At 41.8% G+C, this 18,458-nt stretch overlaps 1 protein-coding gene across 1 annotated transcript in view; it reads left to right on the top strand.

Annotated features, from left to right (window-relative positions):
• BLTP3A (bridge-like lipid transfer protein family member 3A) overlaps window positions 1-18,458 on the top strand; it is a 59,328-nt gene that overhangs the window by 35,782 nt on the left and 5,088 nt on the right. Inside the window, exons 9-20 of the mRNA XM_019456825.2 lie at window positions 4,109-4,195; window positions 4,730-4,900; window positions 5,286-5,425; window positions 5,832-5,973; window positions 6,235-6,428; window positions 6,630-8,086; window positions 12,814-13,010; window positions 14,463-14,617; window positions 14,706-14,856; window positions 17,309-17,571; window positions 18,017-18,125; window positions 18,251-18,357. Coding sequence (XP_019312370.1) covers window positions 4,109-4,195; window positions 4,730-4,900; window positions 5,286-5,425; window positions 5,832-5,973; window positions 6,235-6,428; window positions 6,630-8,086; window positions 12,814-13,010; window positions 14,463-14,617; window positions 14,706-14,856; window positions 17,309-17,571; window positions 18,017-18,125; window positions 18,251-18,357 — 3,173 coding nt within the window. The remainder of the gene's footprint in view (window positions 1-4,108; window positions 4,196-4,729; window positions 4,901-5,285; window positions 5,426-5,831; window positions 5,974-6,234; window positions 6,429-6,629; window positions 8,087-12,813; window positions 13,011-14,462; window positions 14,618-14,705; window positions 14,857-17,308; window positions 17,572-18,016; window positions 18,126-18,250; window positions 18,358-18,458) is intronic.

The raw sequence follows: 18,458 nt of genomic DNA, 5'->3' as shown, positions 1-18,458 counted from the left end.
GTATTTATAATTAAATATGTTGGTGACTGCTAATTATATTTGATTTTGATTTCAATTCTAGACCCTATTTTAATATGCTCAGTCTATGTAGTTTCTTGTTCTTTTAGGTCTGAATAACTCCATTGGAGGGAGCGTTGCCATGAAACTCTCTCCCTCCAGTGCCTTGGGCATGCATTTTTAACAGGGATGGTATCACCCAGCAGCAGATGAAAATTGACTCTTTCCTTTTAAGCAGCTTTATTGAGATCTAATTCACATACCATACAATTTGCCCATTTAGAATATACAACTTAGGGGGTTTTAGTATATTTATAGGGTTGTATAATCATCATCACTACAGTCTAATTGTAGAACATTTTTGTCCTCCCTGAAAGAAATCATGTACCCATTAGCTGTCTCTTCCCATTTTGCAACTCTAAGCAACTACTGATGTACTTTCTGTCTTGATTTTTGCCTGTTCTAGACATTAAAAATTGGTTCCTTGGTGAAGTGTGGGGGTGAAAAAAAATTTTAGCTATAACACTGGTTTGTACCCTTCTAAAGCTTAATCCCTACATGACAAAACTTTAGTCCTTGGTATTTAATTTCTTTCTTTGGGTTTTCTTGGATATCACATGAGGAGCACTGACACTGAGTTCATGGAAGATACACAAAATATGGAAGATCACTGCTAAAAACTGTGGTGAATAGATGGCTGTGATTAGAGGTCTTTCTCCCAACTGATTGCTTAATCTCAAAGTCATATGGTAAGAGGTGGCCCGCACATGCCGGTTGGCTGACTTGTCAGTGTTGTTTCTGTTTGAGCCTTAGTGCTTTTGTGGTTTGAACTTTAAGAATTAAATAGGGGCGCCTGGGTGGCTTAGTCGGTTAAGTGACCGACTTCAGCTCAGGTCATGATATCGCAGTTCGTGGGTTTGAGTCCTGCATGGGGCTCTGTGCTGACGGCTCGGAGCCTGGAGCCTGCTTCAGATTCTGTGTCTCCCTCTCTTTCTGCCCCTCCCCCACTCGCTCTCTGTCTCTTTCTTTCTCTCAAAAATTAACAAAAAATGTTAAAAAAGGAATTAAATAAAAAGTCTATATTTTAAAATTATTATTATTTTAAATATTTATTTATTTATTTATTTATTTATTTATTTATTTATTTAACGTTTATTTATTTTTGAGACAGAGAGAGACAGAGCATGAACAGGGGAGAGTCAGAGAGAGGGAGACACAGAATCCGAAACAGGCTCCAGGCTCTGAGCTGTCAGCACAGAGCCCGACGCCGGGCTCGAACTCAGGGACCGCGAGATCATGACCTGAGCCGAAGTCGGCCGCTTAACCGACTGAGCCACCCAGGTGCCCCTTATATTTATTTATTTTTGAGGAGAGAGAGAGATAGAGAGCAAGCAGGGAGGGACAGAGAGAAGGAGAGAGAGAATCCCAAGCAGGCACCATGCTGTCAGCACAGAGCATGATGCGGTACTCAAACCCACGAACTGTGAGATCACGTATGACCTGAGACGAAATCAACTGACTGAGCCACCCATACACCCCTATATTTTATTATTTAATTCTGCAGGTTATTCAGCAAATCATGAATTAAGTACTGAAAAGAAAAAATATCGACTCAGTCTGAATGAATACCTAGCAGCTAGTTAAGCTAAAAGTTATCTTCTTGTATCAAGCAAAAGTTAAGTTAAATTTGCTAAGGAGTGCCTGGCTGGCTCAGTAGGTAGAACATATGATTCTTGATCTCAGAGTCTTGAGTTCAAGCTCCATGTTGGTCATAGAGCTTACTTGAGCTTACTTTAAGAAAAAAAAGTTCACTGACATTAATTTTAGGAAATTTATTTAAATTTTCCTTTGTTTTGCTAAAAATGCTTTTGATAAAAATTAAAAATAAAAATGAATTTTTTTCTCTTTCTGTATTCAAGAAAAAGAAAAGAAACAAAAAAGAGAAAAAAAAAGGAAACCATTTGAAAATTTGAAAAAGTGAATACACTGAAGTAGGCTAAAATAAAATGATGGAAGTAAAATAGAATTTGAAAAAATTTACACAAAAGTAAAAAATATAGTAAAAAAAATTAAAGAAAAATATTTTTAATAAAAATTGAAAATAAAACTTTTTCTGTATTCAAGAAAAAGAAAATAGTGAAAAAAAAGAAAATTGAATAGATGGACCTGCTGCTGAATTCTGTGGTTCAGGTTGTACAGATTGTTGTGTTAAATCTCAAATCAGTTTTCTGGGTGTGCAGGATGGTTTAGTCTTGGTCTAGCTGTATGTCATGGATGCGAGACACAAAAAACTTCCATGCTGTTCCACCATCTTCTAAAAATACTTTTGAATAATTAAAAGTTTGATTATATTGCTGTTATGTGTTTCTGTATATTGCTAATTTGCATATATAATTTGATACATTATGACTTATATAAGAAATACATTTCATTACAGGGTTTGCAGGAAATATAGTTATTTATTTATTTATTTATTTATTTATTTCTAAGTTTATTTATTCATCTGAGAGAGAGTGAGCACATGCAACCTGGGAAGGGGCAGAAGAGATGAGAGAGAGAAAGAATCCCAAGCAGGCTCTGCACTGCCAGAGGGGAGCCTGATGTCGAACTTGAACTCACAAACTGTGAGATCATGACTGAACCAAAGTCAGATGCTTAACTTCCAGGAAATATAGTTATAAAGTTGTTAAAAATTAATAGCTTTAAGTTTTTAAATTTAAATTTTAATTTAAAAGAATTAGTCTTTCATAACCCTGCACTGAATAAAAGGAGTAAACTTTATGCTTATCCTTTTTATGTATAAAGCACAGACATAGGGGCGCCTGGGTGGCTCAGTGGGTGAAGCGTCTGACTTTGGCTCAGGTCATGATCTCACAGTTTGTGAGTTCGAGCCCTGTGTTGGGCTCTGTGCTGATAGCTCAGAGCCTGGAGCCTGCTTCTGATTCTATGTTTCCCTCTCTCTTCCCCTTCCCTGCTTGTGCTCGCTCTCTCTCTCTCTCTCTCTCTCTCTCTCTCTCTCAAAAATAAACACTAAAAAAACCACAACACACATACAGTACATAAACATATATAGTATACCTGTGGTATGAAAATTTTATGGAGAAGGGGGCAATTAGGGAAAAAATGTCTAAATGGGCTTAGAGATAGTAATAATAAACAAAAAGGTTGAGAAACAGGAACACGAGTGTAGGATGGTGATTAGTTCAGAACTTGGGGTGGTAAAATCTAGATTGGGTGGAAATGACCTTCCTGGTTGTAGGTGTATCAGCTTACACCTAGAGGATTCCATGGTATTTCCCTTCACCCTAATAAGAGATAGGATAGAAGTGTAGAACATAGAAAGGTAGGTCAGATAATATGATATGTAGGAGAAATAGTTCCTACTCTAACTACTTTGTTAATAGTTCTTATAGATGGAGAGATAAGGTAGAAATAGGGAAAGTTGATTCATTTAGTAAGAATTAAATGTAAATTCAAGGTAAACATAATACATCATTTGACTTAATGCTAAAAATTCCAATGTACCTACAATATCTTCTATGCATATTTTACAATGTCCTTGTTACTACAGTGTTTTAGTGTTCAATGACAGCTTGGAGCCTGGAGCCTGCTTCAGGTACTTTGTATGTACGTGATTGCTTAATTAGCTCTGAAGCCAGGATGTGAAAGGAAATAATGGGGGTTCTGTTTTTGGGGGAATTTGACTTATGCCTCTCCAGGTATTGTGTTGAGGCAGAACAATCCTGGCATTGCTAGGTTTGGGGGAACCAATCTTACCCTTGGGGTAAGGGTTTTAGAGTGTATCTGTGGAAGACCTAGGACTGTAATTCATGAATCCTGAGTTTTGAAATGTCTTTTCCTTTCTGGAAATCTGGCAGCCATTTACAGAAATAATGCAATATACATTTTGGGGGTCTTGTCTATTGATTTTTATAAACCAGAAGAGGAGGGCCTCAGCCTTGCAAGTCACCGGTCATCATGGTCTTTCAATTGCACTTGTGTATCAATCAGGCTTTGGAACTGATCCTCAAGAGCATTTTTAAGTACTTAAAGTGGTGTTTTGGCTTCTTTGTTTCTTCTGCCACTGTTCATCCTTATTTTTCTTTTATAGGTGTCTCTGCAAACAGACTCATGGGTGGTGCAATGCAGCTTACCTTCCGCAAGATGGCCTTTGACTATTACCCCTTCCACTGGGCAGGTAGGACAGTTCTGCATGGCAGCAGTCCTGGTGCTGCCCAGCCACACATGTACTGAGGACAGATTCCTGGATTCATCCCTGACTGCCCAGCAGGCGGGTGCCAGGAATTTCAGCTCAGAGAGGTGTTGGGAATAGCCCTCTTGAAGAAGACATCTTCTGGAAACTTGCAGGGTCTGCTGTTAATGATTCTTTAGGAGTGATAAAGAAGGAGTAGGAGGAGAGGCAGTGCTTGAGATTTTGCTTTCGACTCTATGTTCTGCCCCTACTTCCAGTAGTTTTAGAGCCTCTCTAATAGTCCATGGTCAAAGATGGTGACAGTCAGCAGCTGGTCTTTAGGGAACCTTAGGGAAAAATCACATATGGAATCCAGAAGAACTTGAGTTGTTCTCACTAGATGATTTTTACTTATCCCATAGAAATCTGCATTGGGATACAGGATCAGATTCTGAACTATGACTATACCAATGGAAGGGAAAAATTGGGATGTTGGATCGTGGTCTTGGACTAAAATCTTCTTGCTTCTTTGTTGCATAGGTGACAGCTGCAAACATTGGGTACGGCACTGTGAGGCCATGGAGACCCGAGGCCAGTGGGCCCAGAAGCTGGTGATGGAATTTCAGAGTAAAATGGAGAAGTGGCATGAGGAGACGGGTCTCAAACCTCCCTGGCACCTGGGGCTGGACTCTCCCTTCCGGAGGAAAGCAGGTAGGTTACAAAGAGCTGGAGGACTCCCATTGCTTAGCTTCTTGCTAGTTACCTTTGAATATCCAGTGAAGATAAAGCACTGGACTAGCTAATTATCCCAACCTCATCCCATGGAGAGATATCAGTGACTTTTTTTCTTTACAGAGTCTTAGTTGTCTTCAGGAATAGCTGCAGTGTAGAAGAGAAGCTGTTACCTCCTTTATTCAGTAGGCTGTTGCGTTGGTCTTAAGGAGAGTATGAATTTTGAGTTCCTAGGCGCTAGGCAGTGTTAAGCTCTCTTTCCTACCTATAGCCTTAACGATCTTAGGATTTTTACTTTTAATTCTATTAATAATGAGAGTTGAATGTACCCGATTATCTTTCCTACCTTCTTGTTTTTACTTAGATTCTCTCTCCAGTCCTCAAAAGAACTCCCTTGAAAGAAGCCCCTCTCAGGGCCGACAAGCTGCTTTTCGGCCTCCAGCATGGAATCGCTTACGTTCTAGCTGCATGGTAATACGGGTGGATGACTTGGACATTCACCAGGTGAGAAGCCCAGGACACAAGGAGGCATGGTTGGAAAGGGGTCGAGGAGTTCATCTGGCAGGCAGCAGATGTGAGCAAGATCGTGGAATTCAGGGGCTGCTTCCCTTACTTCTGAGTGGATTGACACATTGGTCTGTTTCTTTCTGAGCATGGCTGCTGAGATCAGGACCTGGGATTTCCCCAGTTTCCTCTGAATACCCCACTTCAAACCTTCCCCTGAGAGAAATGAACTTGCAGATGGTGTTAGGCAGGTGTGAAAATGCCTGCAACACGTGTGAAAAAACCTCTTCTCCCTGTGACAGATTTTGGAAGGATTGTAGTGGCTTTACACAACCTCAGGAAATTGAGGAAATTCTATTCTGTATGCTGTACAGATTCTAACAGCAACTTGTGTGTGATTATGTAGGTTTCTACAGCTGGACAGCCAAGTAAGAAGCCATCTACACTCCTTTCCTGTAGTCGCAAACTTCACAACCTACCCACTCAGGTCTCTGCCATTCATATTGAGTTCACAGAGTATTACTTCCCCGATAATCAGGAGCTTCCAGGTAAGCATCTCATCTGGTTGGTCACTTCTTACTGTTTAGCTCATGCTCTTCACATTTGCCAGCCTTGGGGCCATGGCTTATATTCTCATTTGACGTTAGGAATTGTAGGTGTTTGAGTTAGTTGAGAACACCTTTGTTACAAACTCTTCCTTGTATGAGAATGCATCTTTGCTTTCTTCATAATAAAATGAATTTTAGCTGGTAAGTAAGGGTCAAGGTGCTACTTTGTACATGGCGATTCCTTTTTTTTCTGCTTTCCAGTTCCCTGTCCCAATCTCTACATTCAGTTAAATGGTCTGACATTTACTGTGGATCCTGTCAGCTTGCTCTGGGGAAACCTCTTCTGCCTGGATTTATACCGCAGCTTGGAGCAGTTCAAAGCTATCTACAAGCTGGAAGATTCAAGCCAGAAAGATGAACACTTGGATATTCGACTAGATGCCTTCTGGTTGAAGGTAGGGGAGAGTGGGATTTCGTTCCCTGTTGGCAGCCATAGTTGCATTTCTCCCATGGCTATAATCCAGGGTTCTGCTCTGTCCCTTTGATACAAGAAAAACAGTGTCACACCCCAAATAGTCTTTCACATGTGTATCAATGATAGGTTGCAGAGCTACTCAGATGTCCATTCTGAATCGGGTTTCATTTTCTCTCTGAAGGTGAGCTTCCCGCTGGAGAAGAGAGAGCAGGCTGGGTTGCATCGTCCTCAGGCCCTTGTCTTTTCTGCATCAGGCATGACTGCCACCAATACGCGTCATGCCCCACATTGTAGTTGTCTAGACCTCCAAAGTCTCTTCCGAGGTTTTGCGGCTGCTGAGTTCTTTCATTCCAATTATGTTCACTTTCCCAAGGTTCCAGGTGGCTTTAGCCTTCTGCACATGCTTTTTTTACATCATGCTTTCCAGATGGATTCCCGCCTTCCTCAACCCAGTACCCTCCCTCCCCAGAGGCTTAAGGCTTCCCAGGATCTCTGGTCCATCCACTTCACCCAGATCTCCTTGGATTTTGAGGGAACAGAGAACTTCAAAGGCCATACCTTGAATTTTGTGGCCCCTTTCCCCTTGTCCATTTGGGCCTGTCTGCCCCTCCGCTGGCAGCAAGCTCAGGCACGGAAGCTCCTTTTGGCCACAGAAGGGAGGCTGAAACCATCAGCTAGCTTTGGCAGTCCTGTCCAGTCTGAGGTCCTTGCCCCAGACACTGTGTCCCATCAGAGGTCAAAGACTGAACATGATTTGAAAAGCCTGTCAGGCCTTACAGAAGTCATGGATGTTTTGCGAGAAGGCAGCAGTAGTGTGGACAACAAAGGGCCTCTGACTGAGCTCGAGGATGCAGCAGATGTTCACATGCTTGTACACTCCCCTGCACATGTCCGTGTGAGGCTTGACCATTACCAGTACTTGGCTCTACTGCGCCTGAAGGAGGTGCTACAGGGTCTTCAAGAACAACTGACTAAGGATACAGAGGCCATGACCGGGTCTCCCCTGCAGGACCAGACAGCTTGCATTGGGGTCCTCTTCCCCAGTGCTGAGGTGGCTCTGCTCATGCATCCTACCCCTGGGACTGTTGAAGCTGACTCGGCAGGTTCAGATACCACCAGCCTCATAGATTCAGAGTTGTCTCCTTCAGAGGATAGGGAGCTGAAGTCTGATGCCTCTTCAGACCAGGGCCCAGCAAGCCCTGAGAAGGTTCTGGAGGATAGTGGCATTGAAAATCTGGATGCATCCCAGGATAGGCCATTGCCTCTCCCTAGCAATGGAGAACTACAGGATTCAGATTCTCTTGCACAGCAGGAGGCAGGGAAGGGCCATGAGGCAGTCGATTCCTTGCAGGCCAAGAGACTGAGCAGAGCTCAAGCATCCACCTCACCGGCTGTGTTGAAGCCCCCAAGTGGCAGGGATACCACTGTGAATGGACAGGCTGAGCTCATCCCCTTGAAGAACATTGAGGGAGAATTGTCAAGTGCTATTCACATGACCAAGGATGCCACAAAAGAGGCTCTCCATGCCACTATGGACCTCACCAAGGAAGCTGTGTCCCTGACTAAGGATGCCTTCAGTCTGGGCAGAGACCGAATGACCTCCACCATGCACAAGATGTTGTCCTTGCCCCCAGCCAAGTGAGTGGTTCTCTGCCTCCTTCATTCACCCTATTTCTTCCTCCTAGCTCTGATCATTGGGCTTAAGGCCTCCTGCTGTGTGTACTTTTAGTTTGGGAAGCACCATCTAGTCCAGGACAATGTATAGCATGGCCTCTTTAATGTGGCAAAGACTTTAGTTTTCAGTGCTACCTGTAGGGCAGTGGAAGAGTTTTCAGGCTACCAAGAGGATATAGGTATGCCAACTGTAGAGACTTATTTTTAGGACTACCTCTAATTCTGTGATAGAGGAAGAGCCAGAAATTGGATTTTCACATGCCTCCATGTATCTTAGCCTATTCTTGGGGAGTTTTCAAGTCAGCATTTATTGCTTCATAGGATCTTCCCTCCTCTTTCACTGAGTCACCATTATTGATACAGATAGGCCCAGAATAATAATGAATAATAATAATGATATCTGGCATCTGCATGATATTTTATTCTTTTTAGTGGTCTTTCATGTAGTATCTTGTTTGATTTGATCCCCACAGCAGCCCCATGAGATAGTTACAGAAATTTGTATCCTCAGTTTATAGCTGAGGAAACTGAAGTTTTAGAAAGGATGAGCCTATGAATCCTTTATCTTATAAGTAGAGAGGTTGGGGCTTTGGGTTTGCTTTCTGGTACACCTTATCAATGTCTGCCAGAGTTAGAGAAGGAAGAATTTCATCTATTTTATCTATTTATTCAACAAAAAAAATTTTTTTCAACAAAAATTTTTTGAGCCCTGACTCTGTCCCCAGCTCTGTGTTAGGCACTGAAGATGCAGTGGGGAGTAAGCAGAAAAACACAGAAATGCACAGTCAGAAGAGTGGAAAGGTATGGATTTTTCCATGGGTGCCTTGTGGTTTTAGGAAAGATAATGAAGGCTATGGGAAATCTTTGTTGGGGACTCTTTGTGGTTTGAGGATCATGGTTTGAAAATCAGTGGCTTTAGAGCTTTGTCTAAGTGGATTGTGGGTCTAAATGGGTCTCTGAGCAATGCCAGTTCTCTTAGGCACAGATAGCCTAGGAGGAAGGAGAAGGGAAACTTAAAGGGATAATAGATATACTAATACTAGGCAACATTTATTGAGTACTTTCTGTGTGTCAGGCACTGACCTCAATACTTACAATATTAATCCATTGAATTCTTGTACAACCCTGAAGGCAGGTACTAATATCAGTCCCCCTTTTACAGATGGGGAAACAGACTTAGGGAGGTAAGAAACTTGTTCAAGGTTGTATAACTTGTGAGTGGTAGGGTGAGGATTGAAAGCCTGGACTCCAAGTCACCAAACGTGCTGCTTTTTCTAAATGGAGAAGCGTAAGGGAGATGGGAAAAGAGGAGAGGTGGTAAAGAGAAAAGAAAGGTGTGTGTGACACCAGCCTTTTTTGAAACACCAACCTTGACTTCTGACTTTCCAGTCCCATGGCCTCTTCTCGGTCCTCCCTGTCCTTGACAGCCCTGTGTGGCAGCCAGCCCTGCAGTCATCCTGAATGCCTGTGGCCCTGTCTGGCCACTCACACTACTCAGAAGGAGCCAAGAAAGCTTGGATGCTCTCTTCTTCCCCTTATCCTATAAACACAACTGTTCCACGGCGCTAGGCTGTCTGTATTCTGATTGCTTTTGCCATAATTTTATGTTTTAAGTTATAAAAATGATTTGTGTTCATTTTGTTAACAATGTAGAAAAAGAAGAATAAAGAAGAAAACAAAGTCACTTGTGACAACACTATGCAGAGATAGCCACTATTTACATTTGGATCTATTTTCTTCCAATTTTTATACATATACCTGTGTACCCATGTGAATCCTTACCTGTGTATACACACATAGTATACACAAATACTGGTTTTTTTGGCAATAGAATTATATTATTTCTATATCATGTAGAAAACTTCCAGTTTTATTCACTTAATGTTTTAGTGTGAATAATTTCCCATTCATTAGGTATTTGAATACATAATTTTTAATTGCTCTATTGTATTCTAGCAAATGGATGTATCCTAATTTATTCATTCATTCCACTATGGGCGGGCTTTAGTCTGTTTCCAGTTTTTCTCAGGTAGAACCAATGCTGTGTTAAATGCCCTTATTTTTGTGAATATTACTCTTTTATGCATATCTGAATCTTTAGAATAAAAATCCAGAAGTGGGTTATTATTGGGTCAAACACTACAAACATTAAAAAAAATTTTTTTAATGGTATTTTTGAGAGAGAGAGAGATGAGTTGGGGGTTGGGGGGGGGTGGGGAGAGGGGGTGAAAGGGAGAGAGGGAGACAGAGAATCCAAAACAGGCTCCAGGCTCTGAGTTGTCAGCATAGAACCTGATGCAGGGCTCCGACTCAGAAACCGTGAGATCCTGACCTGAACCGAAGTCAGATGCTTCACCAACTGAGCCACCCAGGTGCCCCAAACTACAAACATTTTTTAAGGTTCTTGACGTATTTGCCAAGCTTCAGGAAGGTTTATATCAGTGCATTTTTTTTAATACTTTCTAAGTTATTTTATCCATCTCTCACTTCTGCTGTGGTCTATATTTTTGGTTCTGACTTTTCTCCCCTGCTCGTCATTTAAAACTATCTACTGCACGTAGTTCTGCATGGATTTTCCAGGGTGTGTTGAGCCTCACATACATAAAGCTAAATTCCTTATCTCTCCCCAGACCAGTTCCTTTCTTTTCTTCAGTAGCATCATTCTCCTGCTTGTTCAAGCTCTGTGTTTTAGCTCTGCCTCTTACAGTCATTTGTCAAATTCTGACTGTAATCCCCAGAGCAGTGGTTCTTAAAACTGAAGCATGCTTCAGAATCACCTGGAGGGCTTGTTAAAACACATTGCTGAGCCCCAGTCCCAGAGTTCCTCATCCAGTAGGTCTGAGATGGGGCCTGACTGTTTGCATGTCTAATAAGCCACCCATTGATGCTGATGCTCCTACCAGGACGACACTTTGAGAACACTGCTCTAGGGAGTCTCATGGCCGCTTCTGCTGTCTGTTCCCGCATGTGGACTATTTCAGTAAACCATTAATTTATTTCCTCATTGGAGGTCTTTTCCTCCCTACCTTGTTTGAAAGAGTCAGGTCACAATTCTTAAAACATAGGCCTGATCTTGTTATTTCTCTTCTCTGAAACTTTCAGGCTTTTTCCTTATAACCCCTGAATTTAGTTTGAATTTATTAGTGTGGCATAATCAATTATTATGATATTTCCTTACAGCACTTTACAGTTTTTTAATAGACTGTTTTTTAGAATAGTTTTAGGTTCATGGCAATATTGAGCAGAAGGTACAGAGATTTCCTGTATATCCCCTCTACTTAATAGTTTTAAAAGCACTTTCATATGTAATCTTTAATCCAGGTTTTTCAGTAATCTGGCTGCAACCCATGTGGTAAAGAGGAAAAAAAAAAAAACACTTAGCAAGCAAGAAGTTAGGAGACTTGGGTTTTTCTTAATTCCACCTTTATGACCTTGAGTGAGTTTTTTCACCTATAAAATGGGAAGGTAAGATTAAAAGATCTTTAAAGGGGACACCTGGGTGGCTCAGTTGCTTAAGTGTCTAACTCTCAATTTGGGCTCAGGTCATGAGCCCTGCCTCAAGCTTGGTGCCGAGTGTGGAGCCTGCTTGGGATTTTCTCTCTCTCCCTCTCTCTCTGCCCATCCCATGCTCACGCTCTCCCTTTCTCTCAAAAAAATAAAGAAAAAAATTAAAAAAAAAAAAAAGATCTTTAAAGGTTTATTCTCACTGAGTTGTGCCTTTCTGTTCTCCCCAACAAAACCAAAGCTCTAGCTGGTTGAGCTACTGACTGGTCTACAAAGGTGCTTTTTATTTTCTAGTTCCGTGTCTCTGCTCATGTGGTTTCTTCCCCCATAGAATGCCCCCTTCCTTCTTTCACAGTCCTTCAAGGGCCACCTCACATGCCATCTCTTTCCACAAAGCCATTCCTGATCCCCTTCTTCTCACCCTTTGATATTGCCTAGCCTTTGGCTTGTGTCTCTTTCCTCTATGAGGTGTGTGATTTACTCCCGTATACTGGTAAGTTGTGTCTAAATCTCCTCTCTCCTGGGGCACCTGAGTGGCTCAGTCAGTTAAGTGTCCAACTTTTGCTCAGATCATGATCTCACGGTTTGTGGGTTTGAGCCCCGTGTTGACCCCTGTGCTGACATCTCAGAACCTGGAGCGTGCTTCAGATTCTCTGTCTCCCCCTCTCTCTGCCCCTCCCCCACTCATCTCTCTCTCTCTCTCTCTCTCTCTCAAGTAAGTAAATGTTAAAATAAATAAATAAATCTTCTCTTTCCTGATAGATTATACATTAACTGAGGACAAGGGATGCCTTATTTCTTATTTTATCTACTCTCCACTCCCACCCTGTACCTAGTATGGTGCCTTTTATGCAGAAGTTTTTCAGTAAACACTTGTGGAATGGATGTGGGTGGTTTCAGGTGTCTTCATTAGCACTGGGGCTGTAAGTAGTTGGTCTCCTCTAAAAATGGGATGACCTTGAATAAACTTGACATATAATGTTAATATGGCAGAGCTGCTTATGCAGTTTGAAATGCCGGAGGATTCACAAAGGCCAGCAATTGAAAATGGTGTGACCCCCTTACAGCAGGTAATAGTTGACATCAGAGTTTATGTATAAATAACTATTAGGGCTGAAAGCGATGGGTATTGCAAGGGACAGAACATATATCTTAAGCCACATTTGTGGTTTTTGTTTTTTAAACAGGGAGCCCATGGCCAAAATAGATGAGGGGGCGGCAGCACCATTGAGTGGAAGTGCTGCCCGACTCCGATTTTTCTCCATGAAGAGGACGGTATCTCAGCAGTCATTTGATGGCGTTTCATTGGATAACAGTGGCCCCGAAGATCGGATTTCAGTGGACAGTGATGGCAGTGATAGCTTTGTGATGCTCTTGGAGTCTGGTAGGTGGAAGCAGAGCCAGGCAAAGTTGAATTCCAGAAAGGGTTCTTTCTGCTGCCTGTATCCCAGTAGGATACAGAAGGAGCTAAGTTCTGATAAAATAGACATTTTCTTAACCAAGACCAAAAAAGAGAAATTTTAATAGATTTGTGGCTCTGGTTTTATCCACACATTTTCTAGGTTATGGGTTAGCACTTAACCTTTATCACAGAACCAGACTCAGACCAAAGGAGAGAGTGCTAGTCTTACAGCCACGTAGCTATGGCAGTAGGATTAGTTTGGTGGCTGGCGTCAGTGGTGTGTGTGTGTTGTCTGTTTTTGTTTTGTTTTGCCTATGTATTTTAGTATTGGAAAATAACTAGAAGCTTTGTCTATGGTAAAATGAGTAACTCTTAGGAATTGCATCAGTCACTACTGGAAGTTACACTGGTTCTTTTATCTTATTGAACTGGACACTTTTTAAATGGTCTCTTAAGAGTGTCTAAATGAAAATGAAAAGAGAATGCACTGTTTCTGAAACTGGGTGGTGTGTACCCTGTTTGTTTTGTTATTATTATGGAATATGGAATATTATTCCAAATATGTAGATTTCAAATATGTAGAAAAGTAGGCAGAATCAAATAGTGAGTCCTCATGTACCCATTACCTAGCTTCAAATATTAAGAACTCATGGTCATTCTTGTTTCAAATATACTTCTGTTCACTTCCCTTCCTTCCATGTTATTTTGAAGCGAATTCCAAACATATCATTTTGTCCATAAATATTTTTATGACGTATCTCTAGGAAATAGACTTTAAAGATCTTTGAAAAAAAATTTTCATTGTGGTAAAATATATATAACATAAACTTTGCAATCTTAACCATTTTTAACTATAATTCAGTGGCATTAAGTATAGTCATCGTTGTGCGACTATCACCAACCATCTCCAGAACTTTTTTCATCTTCTACAATTGAAAATCTGTACCCATGGAACAGTAATTCCTTGTTCCCTTCTCCCTCAGCTCCTGGCAACCACAATTCCACTTTCTATTTCTGAATTTGACCACTCTAGGTACCTCATATAAATGGAATCCTTTTGTGACTGGCTTATTTCACTTAGCATAATGTCCTCAAGGTTCATTCACTTCATAGCACGTGTCAGAATTTTCTTCTTTTTTAAGGCTAATACTCTATTGTGTGTTTATACCACATTTTGTTAATCCATTCATCCGTCAGGGAACACTTGGGTTGCATCCATTTATAGGTTTTCTTTTAATGTGACCAAATACCACTATCCATTCTTAAAAATTAGCAATTCCTTAAATCCATCAAATTCCCATTTGTTCTCATAAACGTCATAAATGTTTGTTGTTGTTGTTGCTGTTGTTGTTTTTATAGTGTCATTGTTTTTAGAGATTGGATTTGAACAGAATTTTTTGACTTTGAAACTCATCTGTTGTCTTTCTTATACAGAGTCTGGTCCAGAATCTCTTCCACCAGGAACTCTTCCAAATGTCCTGGACAGTGCTGGCGTTCAAGGGAGCCCTCTTATGGATAGTTACGGCCAGGGGTCACCAGAGGCCAACAGTTCGGTCTCACCCAGTGGGGAAGACCTCAGTCTTCACCCGGTCAGCTGCTCTACTTTCTTCTCTGCAGAGGGTAGGCTCAAGGCTAGAAGCTTGGGAGGGACGCAGCTAAGAGAGTATCCTTTTACAGGTCTCCGTTCTGGTCCTGAAGGTGAATGAGGTGTCTTTTGGGATTGAGGTGCGTGGTGAAGATCTGACTGTGGCCCTCCAGGCAGAGGAACTGACCCTCCAGCAGCTGGGAACCGTGGGACTATGGCAGTTCCTGCATGGACAGTGCCCAGGTGAGGATGGTAGCAATTCCAGGAGAGCTGGTGGGATTTGTCTGGGGCAGCCCTAGCTTCACCTGTCACTGTGCCCCAAGGATAGTTGTCCTAAGTGCCAAGCCCTTGGTCGTTCTCTCCAGTAGCCATTAGGGGGAGTAACTCCAGTGAAGCCTCCTGCTTGCAGAGAGACTCCCATAGGTCTTTCTGGGGCTTTGTATTCAGTAGGCTATTAGCCATCTTCACTTCCCAGGTGCTCCTTAAGCTTATACAGGAGGCCACTGTCCACCTCTTCATTTGTGTGGCTGCTGACATCAAACTGTGTCTGATCAGGGAACTGCTGTCACTCAGATTCAGTCCTTTGATAATTGTACTTTATTATTTATTTATTTATTTATTTATTTATTAAAGGTTATTTGCTTATTTATTTTATTTTATTTTTTATTTTTAAAAATTTACATCCAAGTTAGTTAGCATCTAGTGCAACAATGATTTCAGGAGTAGATTCCTTAGTGCCCCTTACCCATTTAACCTGTCCGCCCTCCCACAACCCCTCCTGTAACCCTCAGTTTGTTCTCCATATGTATGAGTCTCTTATGTTTTGTACCCCTCCCTGTTTTTATATTATTTTTGTTTCCCTTCCCTTATGTTCATCTGTTTTGTCTCTTAAAGTCCTCATATGAGTGAGGTCATATGATTTTTGTCTTTCTCTGACTGACTAATTTCACTTAGCACAATACCCTCCAGTTCCATCCACGTAGTTGCAAATGGCAAGATTTCATTCTTTTTGATTGCCGAGTAATACTCCATTGTATATATATATACCACATCTTCTTTATCCATTCATCCGTCGATGGACATTTGGGCTCTTTCCATACTTTGCCTATTGTTGGTAGTGCTGCTATAAACATGGGGGTGCATGTGTCCCTTCCAACAGCACACCTGTATCCCGTGGATAAATGCCTAGTGGTGCAATTGCTGGGTTGTAGGGTGGTTCTATTTTTAGTTTTTTGAGGACCCTCCATGCTGTTTTCCAGAGTGGCTGCACCAGCTTTCATTCCCGTATTTACTTATTTTTAAAGAGAGAGAGAGGGGTGGGGAAGGGCAGTGAGAGAGGGAGAGAGAGAATTCCAAGCAGGCTCCACACTGTCAGTGCAAAACTGGACATAGGGCTTGACCCAGGAACCATGAGATCATGACCTGAGCTGACCAAGAGTTGGACGCTTAACTGACTGAACCATCCAGACACCCCCCGCCCACCTAGTTTAATAAATACAATAGTATCATTAACTTTGAAGTCTCCAGGAGCCTCTCTCCTGGATCTTCTTCTGCCTCTCACCTGTCATAGAGAACCACTATCCTGAATTTTGTGTTTATCATTCTCTTGCTTTACTTTGCAATTCTACATGTTTGTATCAATGTATTATTTAGCTTTGAAGGTTTTTGAGGTTTTCTAAGTGGGATTATTTTGTATTCTTTCATGATTGGCTTCTTTCTTTGATATTCTTCAGATTCTTCTGGGTTGTTGAGTTAGCTATGATATATTCATTTTCATTAATATATAATACTCTGTTGTATGAATATACCAATTTTTGCTTTTTAAAAACAGCTTTATTGAGGTATACTTTGCATTTATGAAATTAACTCATGATAAGTATACAATTTGATAAATTTTAGCAGTTTAACAGAGTTGTGCAACCATTACCATCGCCCCCAAAATATCCCTTGTACCCATTAACTCTACTTCTTCTTTACAGACATTTGGGTTGTTTCTGGGTTTTTTTGCTATTTCATACAGGATTGCCTTGAACATTGTCATACGTGTCTCCTGGTATGTGTGTTAGAGAGTTTCTCAGAGTTATATTCCTGAGGATATAATTTCTAGGGCATTAGGATAGGTATAACTTTAACTTTGCTAGATAATACCGATTTGTTTTCCAAAATGCTTGTAACAATTTGCAGCTATATAAGTATAGAAGTTGTTTCATATCCTTGGCTACACCTGTGATAGGTCTTTATGGACTTTTGAGAAGATTAGCATAGATCCTGCTTGGCTTTATCAGAGAGAAATGAGAACACCAAGATTTGGAGAAAGGAAGAGATGTTTAAGTGTAGCAGAGTTGAGGGTCCTGTGTTTTTTCTTGGCCTTTAGCCAGTGTCTCAGATTTATAGCAAGGCCAGTTTTTCATTGGCCCTTGACCTCCCTTCCACCATGAGAGGCATGATAGCAAAGTGGCCAAGCCCAGTCTTTGTGGTCATTGTTGCCTGCATTCAAGTCCTGTGCTTGCTACTTACAAGTTGTATAACTTTGGGCAAATTATTTTCTGTCCCTTAGTTCCTTCATCTCTAGAATGGGAATGGTGATAATACTTTTGGCATAGGGTTCTTAAGAATATTAAATGTATGTAAAATGCTTAGAAAAGTCCCTGACTGATAATTAATTGATGTTTTCCTTCTGTCTCTCTTCTGAAAGGTACAAGCTTTCAGGAATCCTCAACTTTGAAGACTGACCACATCAGGCCAGCAGTGGGCCTTCGCTTTGAGGTGGGGCCTGGTGCAGCCGTTCGCTCCCCACTGGCCACACAAAATGGCTTCCTGCATTTCTTGCTTCGAGGCTGTGACCTTGAGCTGTTCACTTCGGTGCTCAATGGCCTGGGGCCCTTCTTGGAGGATGAAGAGATCCCAGTGGTAGTTCCCATGCAGATTGAACTCCTGCACTGCAGCATCACCCTAAAGGTGAGAGGAGCTTTTTTGGTTTTTACTCTAGACTTTGTCAGGCAAGGAATTCTGGCAGTGACTGCTATCATCGCTTCCCTGGCCGCTGTACAGTGTGGTGAGGATCAAGTGAGTAAATGCAGCTTGGCATTCTTTGTGAAGGTTATAGTAATACATAAAATGTGTGTTGCTATCAAAACATTCTGGATTTAGGTGAGGAGACCTTGTCTCTAGCCCTGACCTTGTCGTTGGCATACATGACTATGTATAAGCCCATTAAGTTATCTGTCCTCGGTTTGACCATCTCTAGAATGGGAGAAACTCAGTTATGTTTCTCCACGTTGCAAGAATGTGTGGATACACAACGGCATAAAGCTGCTTCAAGCCAGATGGTAGAAGCATGGGTTGTTACCCAAACTGCTCTGAGCTGTTTGAGGGCATCATGTGGTTTCCCTTTTTTCTGCAGGATGATATACCCCCCATCTATCCAACATCTCCAGGCCCTATCCCCATTACTCTGGCCATGGAGCATGTTGTGGTGAAACGGAGTGATGATGGTGTGTTCCACATAGGCGGTGAGTTGGGCTTGTTGGCCTCCCAGCTTCTCTGCCTTTTCTGTCCTGTAAGGGAGTGGGTGATACCTAGGAATTGCTTGCATGTTGGCAGAAGTTTGCTATTTAGAACCTTTACTTTTTTCCAGCTGCTGCTCAGGACACACCATCAGCTGAAGTACCTAAGAGTGAGAAGAGGCAGCCCCCCAAAGAACAGATGTTTCTGGTGCCCACAGGAGAGTCTTTTGGAGAGAAGGTGAGGACCTAACTGCACAATACCTTTCCCATAGACCCTTAGTGGCTGTAAATTCAGAAGCTGGTAAAACTCAGAGAGCTGAAAAGGTTGCCTGTGCTGTG

This window comes from Panthera pardus, unplaced genomic scaffold (genome assembly GCF_024362965.1).
Source record: "Panthera pardus isolate Hobbes unplaced genomic scaffold, ASM2436296v1 HiC_scaffold_17, whole genome shotgun sequence".
Taxonomy (NCBI): domain Eukaryota; kingdom Metazoa; phylum Chordata; class Mammalia; order Carnivora; family Felidae; genus Panthera; species Panthera pardus.
This window is presented reverse-complemented; position numbering and strand designations above follow the sequence as displayed.